Source organism: Neltuma alba, unplaced genomic scaffold, assembly GCF_004799145.2.
Source record: "Neltuma alba isolate B1F8T4 unplaced genomic scaffold, ASM479914v2 tig00005329_pilon, whole genome shotgun sequence".
NCBI classification, from domain to species: domain Eukaryota; kingdom Viridiplantae; phylum Streptophyta; class Magnoliopsida; order Fabales; family Fabaceae; genus Neltuma; species Neltuma alba.
In genome coordinates, this window is record NW_021634062.1 from 1 (window position 1) to 8,244 (window position 8,244).

Consider the following 8,244-nt stretch of genomic DNA (forward strand, 5'->3'; position numbering starts at 1 on the left):
GTAAATATCTAAACAAATGAATAATAAATGAAGGAAAGCATTTCAAAATGGAAGGAATGGTAGGTTATGCTCACTGTTGTCAATGTAGTTAACAATAAAGTAAATACGTCCAATTCCCCAAAGGCTTATAAAACCTCTATCCTCACCCTCAATGGTTTCAAATATTAGCAGCTGAATATGGTGAAACACCATTTTGCATTTTGATGGTCAGAGATGTGCAATTAGAGCAAGAGTGAGGTGGATACAGCTTCTAGAGATGTACTAAACCAACCACCATTTTCACTGCCCTGGGACGTAGTTTTGATGAAAGGGAACCAAATTAAAAAATTTTATGACTATAATTGACCAATTAGAACTTTCAAATTATTGGGGCCTGATCAGAAATTAAGAGGGTGTTTGGGTAAGAACAAAGCCATAGTTTCAGAAATGCTTTTACGGTATACGAAGTAAATATGTGGAGGAGTTTGTCTTGATCTGCGAAAAAGTGCTTCTGAAAAGTGATTATGGGGTGTTCCAAACACCTCCTAAGTAAACCTTCAAAACTCAATTCACGATTCTTCCAGTGTCTCAGGCCTGTAGGCTGGAGTAGCTTGGACATTTTGGAAGAGGTATAAGGTCTGTTGGTAATCTTATAACACGGAAGATTAAGATTCTGAAACCAAAGGAGTTTGCTTAGAAATTTCTGGGCAGGGCTAATGTAATTTACTCTTCAAGATTATATGTATGAACAAGAAAGGAAGAAACTTTGGTTTACGACCCAATGTCACACATTTATAATTTCATTGGAATTGTAGACTAACCCTTTTTGAAATTAAAGTAGCAGAAAATTTAAAACAAGCCTACAATTAATACTGAAACGCATTGCGGATTTAATTTGAGTTATGAATGGGTTAACAACATACCAGAGAAAATTTATCTTTTACACGTTTGCATGCGGTCTTTTATTCCTAAGCTCTTGATTGTTGAAAGTGAACTTTCTATTATTTTAATGTGTTACAACTTTCTTTGATTTCCATTGCATAGGCCATATTGGAGGTGCTACTTTCCAAATACTCAAGCAATAATCTATGTTGTTGATTCAAGTGACACTGACAGACTGGTGATAGCTAAAGAAGAATTTCATGCAGTTCTTGAGGTATGCTATACTTGGTTTATGTTCCACACGTGCAGCATTTCTCTATGATGTCAACTCTTGCCTTCAATCTTCTTATCAGTATTTAGTGCTAATGGGCTTAAGAATTCTGGAAAATTTGTAGTTCATGGAAGTAGATATTCGTAGTGCACAAAAGTAGCTGTCTCTATGTGTTTATTAGTGTTGAAGACGCTGAAATTCTTATTTTATACCAAAACAGATGCTATGATACGTAGCGGTGGTAGACGACAGAAAATTAAATGATCAACTTTACCATAAAAGGAAATAAACATATAATTAAAAAGGAAACATGAAATAACATGCTTAAAGGTGATGGCAACACACTGTCTCAAGGAGTAAAAAAAATCATCTTCTTAAGAACCGGAACAAATATTCCATAATACTTGATGTGGAATTTTGGCATTCCATCCCGCCCAATTCCTATTAAAGGATAGTAGAGCACGTTGAGTGTGAAATAAACATGCTGTAATACATAGTCTCAGGAAATATGAAATAAAAAAGGAACATAATAGGAATTGGGCGGAATGGAGTGCCTAAGTTACACATCAAGTATTATGGAATGTTTGGAGTAGTTCTTGAGATGATTTTTCACTCCTTGAGACAGTGTGTTACTGTCGCCTCCTTGAGTCTACCAGTTGATTTCAGAGCTGGTTAGTCATTGGCACTTTATAATGGAGGTGATCAACAAGAAGCTAGAGTGAAGAGTTGCGCTAAGACATCATCTCTTGAGGGGCAGTTCTATGCTCGTGACTTGGTGCTTAGTATGGGACATCTAAGTTTCACATTGAGTAATATGTAACTATGAAGTGTTCGGTGTGGTGCTCAATGAGAATGGTTCAACGTTGTTGAAAATGCGCTTTTACCAGGAAGAATTTCACCATGAAACTTCTTTCTCCAAAACACAAGTTGCAACACATAGACGAGCAAGCCACAAAAGTTGACCTAATCAATCCTCAACTTAAAAAAGAATAATAAACATGCTACATAAAGCCTGATGAAACAGGAATAAAAAAGGGAAACAAAACACTTCGGTTCCAACCACGATATACAATCATGATTGGGCCAGAGAATCATGTCTCATTAACAGCGCATATCCGATTGGTTCTTCCCAAGAATTTTAGGATGCCAACAAGTGGAAATAGAGTCTAACAAGCATGAATAGGAGTTGTGGGTGCATCCGTATGTGCATGCCTACATGCACGCCTGACTTTTATGGTAAAACTAAAACAAACATTGCGTATCCAAGTAATTTTTCTAGACATTTTCGTTATAATTTGTCATACTTTAGGTGGTTAAAAAAGAAAAAAAAATTATTGTGCATTACCATGTATTCTCTCTCCCACTCTGACATAGGCTCTTTCTTTTCCCCCCTTCTCCCCTCCAACCCCCCCCCCCCAAAAAAAAGAGGGGAAAAGAAAAGAAAAATTACCAAAACCAATTTCTTAGTTTCTTTCTTTCCCCTCCCGTCTAATGCTTGCTTAATCTTTGTGCATGAAGGCAAATAGCAACCAAACTGGGCCATGGTACGAGCATAAGAATGGGATTCTGTTTTTGTACTAAGAAGCTCTGTAGTAATTGACGTGGGATTTTCTGGTTGAGTCTATTTCTGACAAGAGCTCAAGGATATTATTAATTGATTTGTGTGCTTGATTAACATTGTGACCCAAATATGATATACATGACTTCTATTAGTAATTTAGTCATTTACATTTGAAGTGTTGGAGAGATCACTGGTAAGGATCTTAGCAGAGCATCATGTGGTATGATATGAGATAGAGAGTTTGCAAAAAGAATATTTATATTTTTTCTAATAACAGTGTTCAAGAGTTATCATCAAACTTTGTGCCGCCTTTTATATGGAAAAAATGGGTAATGAGTTTATCCCCCTCTTATATGGAAAAATATGGGTAATGAGTTCTAACTTCAAATGTAGAGATTGTTACCTTTACTGCATCAATGAGTAGGTTAGCAATCCCAAGACATGTATTAACAATTAGAATGAGAAATTTCAAGCACTAATATCAACTTCTTCTTCAACTATCACATTATGCATCTAAGCTTGGAGGAGTCTTATAGCAGTATTTCCCCCTGTAACATGTGTTACTGTCCTGCTTATCACTTTTATTTATTCTATTTAACATTAGCGACTATCACGAAGGAGTGCTCGTTCTTGGTTGAAAGACTATCAAGCAAATAACAGTACTGCATGAGTAATTTCAGCTTGGCAATATTGAGTGCTATGGTGCTTAGTTTGTGTAGCTGAGAAATGCAATACCTGTACACAATTACATTCACCGCACTGGTCAATATCATCTTTAAGTTAATGTGAAAATGTAAATTCATACATTTTTTAGTGGATACTCTTTGGACATAATTGTGGATTATAATTCCTATGTTGGGATATATTTTTTTCTTGTTTCCTGGTGTCCTTTCCCACTAGTCTACGTGACTGGTTAGGTTGCTTGTGGTTGCAATTTACAAGCTTATTGAAGTATGACTAATCACTTTATGGGATCATTTTTGTCAGGAGGAAGAACTAAAAGGTGCAGTTGTTCTCATTTTTGCCAACAAACAGGTCTGAACTTCATCTTGGTCTTAGCTTGTACAACTCTGCTATCCAAGGAACATAGAAAACATTTAAATGGGTTAGAAAGCTGATAGTATTGGTGAAAATCCTTGCTTTGTTAAAAATATATTTCTATTAAATTCTTATTTTCTTTTCTAATTTTCTCTCCCTGTACAGGACCTTCCTGGTGCCCTTGATGCTGCTGCAGTGACTGAGGCTTTAGAATTACACAAGATCAAAAACCGCCAATGGTCTATTTTTAAAGCTTCTGCCATAAAAGGTGAAGGGCTTTTTGAGGGCCTGGATTGGTAAGTCCAATAAACTTAAGTAATACTATCTGTTTTGATTTTTTTTTTCCTTCTTTTTAACCAACAATAGTTTGTAACTTGCATTAAGTACAACCTGTTTTGAACTTGTAAGATACAAATTGATAGAATTTAGTCTACAAGTCTGAGTCCTTCTATGAGTTGAATTTGGAATTATGAATGGAATGAGATACCTGGTAATATGTCTTGTACCACCCCGTTGAAAGTACTGTAATAGGCATCTTGAAGGAGTATTCAAATACAATTTGCTTATAGATGAAACAAATGGTTTATGGATAACATACATTTCCCTGGCAGAAAATGTAAGGGCAAGTTTACCTTCTTCAGAAAATATAGTAGCGCTTGCAGGGAGCATATCAAATGAAAGTAGTCTGTCTTAAATGAGAGGAGTAAGTACCATTAGGGTGGTTTGTTGAATTTAAGGACGATAAAAAAATAAAAATCGTTTTGTAAGATAAATGGAAATGTCAACTTGAAGAAAGATATGTCAATGACTTAATTTGCTTTATTTATTTATTTTCCCTTCTGTTGCTTCTTTCTTTCCTTTTTCTGGTTGCACTTTTTGGCTTGTTCTCTCGTGGTGTTAATGTATGAGCTGCCTGTGTGCGTAGGTTGAGTAATGCGCTCAAATCTGGAGGTGGCTAAGCTTCAAAGAGTCTGATGAACTTGGACTCGAGAATTAAAGGAAAAGGTTGACATATGCACTCGGTATGACTTTCACATGAGCGATCGATTTCTTGACACTACGATGGTCATTCATTACTCGTATACATGTACTTTATTATCTTCCCTATTTTATCTACTTGTGGTGAAGCCGTGAAGGTTTGGACATTGATCAGTGGTTTATTTTTGGGCCTCTTAACATAAATTCTTTTCTGATATGCGTAATCGACATTTGTGGAACCGTTACTTATGCGCTGTTCTGCACCGTATCCCTACTGGAGAACCAAAATTCATCTCATCTTTACTTTTCTTCATTAAATTTCATATGGTGTTTGCCATATGCCCAGGTAATCCATACGAAACTGTACAATGTTTGGAAAGATGTTTTTTGTTTATGGTATAGAGCCTTTTATTTTATTTTATTTTATTTTTTTTGCTTTTTCTTTTTCTTTTCCCCATTTTGTACCGAATCATCAAGTATGGTTAAGCCAGCGAAGATTCCAAATATTTAGTCAATTTTTTTTTGGTCCAAAAATATTGAAGCAATTTGGCCGCTTTAGCCATACGGTTTGATTCTTGTGGGTAATTCTTCGTTCATGGAGAATAAACAAATATAGTACGCTTTGTCCTTGTGTCAAACGCAATTAAATTGTATGCCATTTCATGTCGAAAATCAATGAATATGTATTACAATTGACCGATGATTTACCCTCTTCCATTCTTTTTATAAGAAACAAATAAGTAATTCATCAAAATTAATAAGATATAATCCATTTCAACTTTTGTATTTATTATTATTTTTTGAACTAATTTAAGGAATTTATAAATTGATATAAAATTTAATGTTATATAGAAGTATTTTAAGTAGATTATGTTACATTTATGCCATTAACTATTTTATTTGACTTTCTTGATCTACTTAAGTAGATTTTTATATTAAAAACTATAGATAATAGTTAAAATCAACAAATTTGTTAGGAATGTGAATTTCTTTCCAAAAATATCCTCATTTTTGTAGTTCACTGGTTACTAATAGAAAGTGAAAAAAAAATTGTAATAAAATATCGTAAACAAGTCCTCCAAAGATTTTCTTATATTGTTGTATCAAGAAAAAATTATTGTTATTTCTGAAGCTCAGGCCCAAATATTCATTATTAGGGCGAGTAACTTTTCCACCCTTAGACCAATATCTTATTCAATTCTGCCCTTCCAGAGCTGCATATGCAATATGTCTTTTAACTTCTAATCTAATAAATTTAGACAACATGTTTAAAATAAGACAAATGAAAAGAAAATAAGTAAAGGATGAGGCAGCTGAGTGGGAGACCTGATTCTGATTCTGATTTAGTTTCTAGATTACACATGAATATAATAATATTTCATCATCTTTTCTGCTTTCCTTTTCCCACTTCTATCTTTTGCCTTGTGCATGAATCTTATGCTTCTGGGGCCCTTTAAGAACTGCTGACATAGTCAATTTGGAGCCTCCACTCAATGGAAAATGAAAGTGCAATTATATACTACCTTCGGTCTCAATTATAAGAGCCAGTTGACTAATTTGAGGAGATTAAGAAAGTAAGTTGAGTTAGTTATTTGTCCTAAATAGGTATTATCTTTTCTAAATATCCTTACTAATCAAGTGTATTAACTAGAATTATAATTATTAGAAGGACTATCTTGGAAAAAAATTAAGTAAATATAAGAGACAAGGTGGATTGAGGTCTTATATTTAGGATTAAAATAAAAATCAAACAGGGTCTTATATTAAAGATTGGAGATAGTATTTTGATAAACATTCTCATTTTTACCTTAAAATGAGATCTCAGCCGCTCCATCCATCACAATACGTAAAATGAATCCTACTTTCGTTATAGCAATATACCCCATTCATACTGTCGTTTGTTATTCACATTGGACGAGGATAGGCATCACATCGCTCTCATTTTGACCCCATGGTATTGTATGAGTAGAAGGTTATGAATTTGATCCCGTTATTACCCTATTATATTTATAACCTCAAGCCGTTATGTTCCATTTAAATGAGAAAAAAAAGGTTGGAAAAAAAGAAAATTGGAGTGATAATATTATTACTCCTTTTATTTGAATAGACGAGAAAAAACATTAAAAAAAAAAGAAAGAAGAGAAAACGAGCAGTCATATTTTTAAAAAATATTCCCGTTTTTATTTTAAAATGACTCATGTTTGTTATAGGAATCTACTCCAACCCATATCATACTATGTACCATTTTAAAATGACTAGTGTCCATTATGAATATCTACTCATATGCACGGTCATTTGTCATTACATGGACGAAGATAGGCATCCCATCGCTCTCATTTCATTAGTAGTTATGTGGCTAGTAACATGGAAACTTTTTTATGAGGGAGGTGTCACGGGTTTAATCCAATATATGAGTTTCATCTCATTTATAATTTTAGGTTCTCTCATTTTCCTCTTTCTGCTTTTCTTTTCAAAATCTCACATCCATATCTAAATAAAAAGTGGATGATTTGGATTTAATGTTTTTTAAAATTATAATTATAAACAAATATAAAATTAAACTATTAAAGTTTGAGATGCACGGTTCAAAAATGCATTATGAAAATATATTAAAAAAATAATTCATAAAATATTATAATGATAGTTTTATAAAATATTAAATCTGAACTTCTTTTTTTTTTTTTTAAAGTTTTAAGAGAGGATGAGATTCAGCAGAAAGAAGAAGAAAACACGGTCTGCTTTTTCATTAAAAAATATGGGGAAGAAATTAAAATGTGCGCGGATAAATTGAGAGGGCTGAGACGTGCAGGATCGTATGGTATTCACTGTGTTTGTTTGCCAATTAATTTTCGGATTTAAGATTAACAATAAACGTGTTCACATGTGATTACTTTATTTCATACTATGTGAAAACGTGAATTAATAGCTAATTAAGATTCGCATTGAATGATGATGACGTGATTGCTTGTTGTTGGAGGCCACTGATTAAGTTGTGTTTATTATTAATCCAAGTGATTAATCTGGGATTGTATCTCATCAGAGTCATCAGAGGTTTCAGTCAGCATAAGAAATTGTGTCGAAGAACCCATGAGTTTCAGAGACATTAAATTAGCGGGTCACATGTGGGTCCCAGTGGTACGATGAGATTGGGCCAAAACTTGTTTATCACGTGGAGGAAGATAACTAATTTATTAATATTTAAAAAATTAGTTAAGATAATTATTTATAATAAATAAATTTTTTTTAAAAAATAATTTTGTTAATAATGTGAATTAAAATCCTATTTTGAAAAAAAAATAAATATGTCAGATAAGGCGAATTAGAATTTTACTCTTCTGGTCTATTTATAAGTCATTTCCAGTATGTTTGACACAGATAAAAAAAAAACTTCAAACTTCATTAACTCTTATTTAAAATTCAACAACTTTTTAACTTTATTTCTATTTAATATACATTATACCTTATATAAACAAAGTCAACGTAATAATAAAAAGTATAAAATTATACATCTATATAAAAAATTTCTCTTAATGCC

General features: G+C 33.0%; 1 protein-coding gene across 1 annotated transcript; it reads left to right on the forward strand.

Moving 5' to 3' along the window:
- Positions 1-1,018: 1,018 nt before the first annotated feature.
- Positions 1,019-4,981, forward strand: LOC114747459 (ADP-ribosylation factor 1-like; the record flags this gene model as incomplete). Its single annotated transcript, XM_028935797.1, has 4 exons — positions 1,019-1,135; positions 3,681-3,728; positions 3,897-4,027; positions 4,657-4,981. Coding segments are annotated over 4 exons (330 nt in total), but the record flags the coding sequence as incomplete, so codon positions are not given.
- Positions 4,982-8,244: the final 3,263 nt, after the last annotated feature.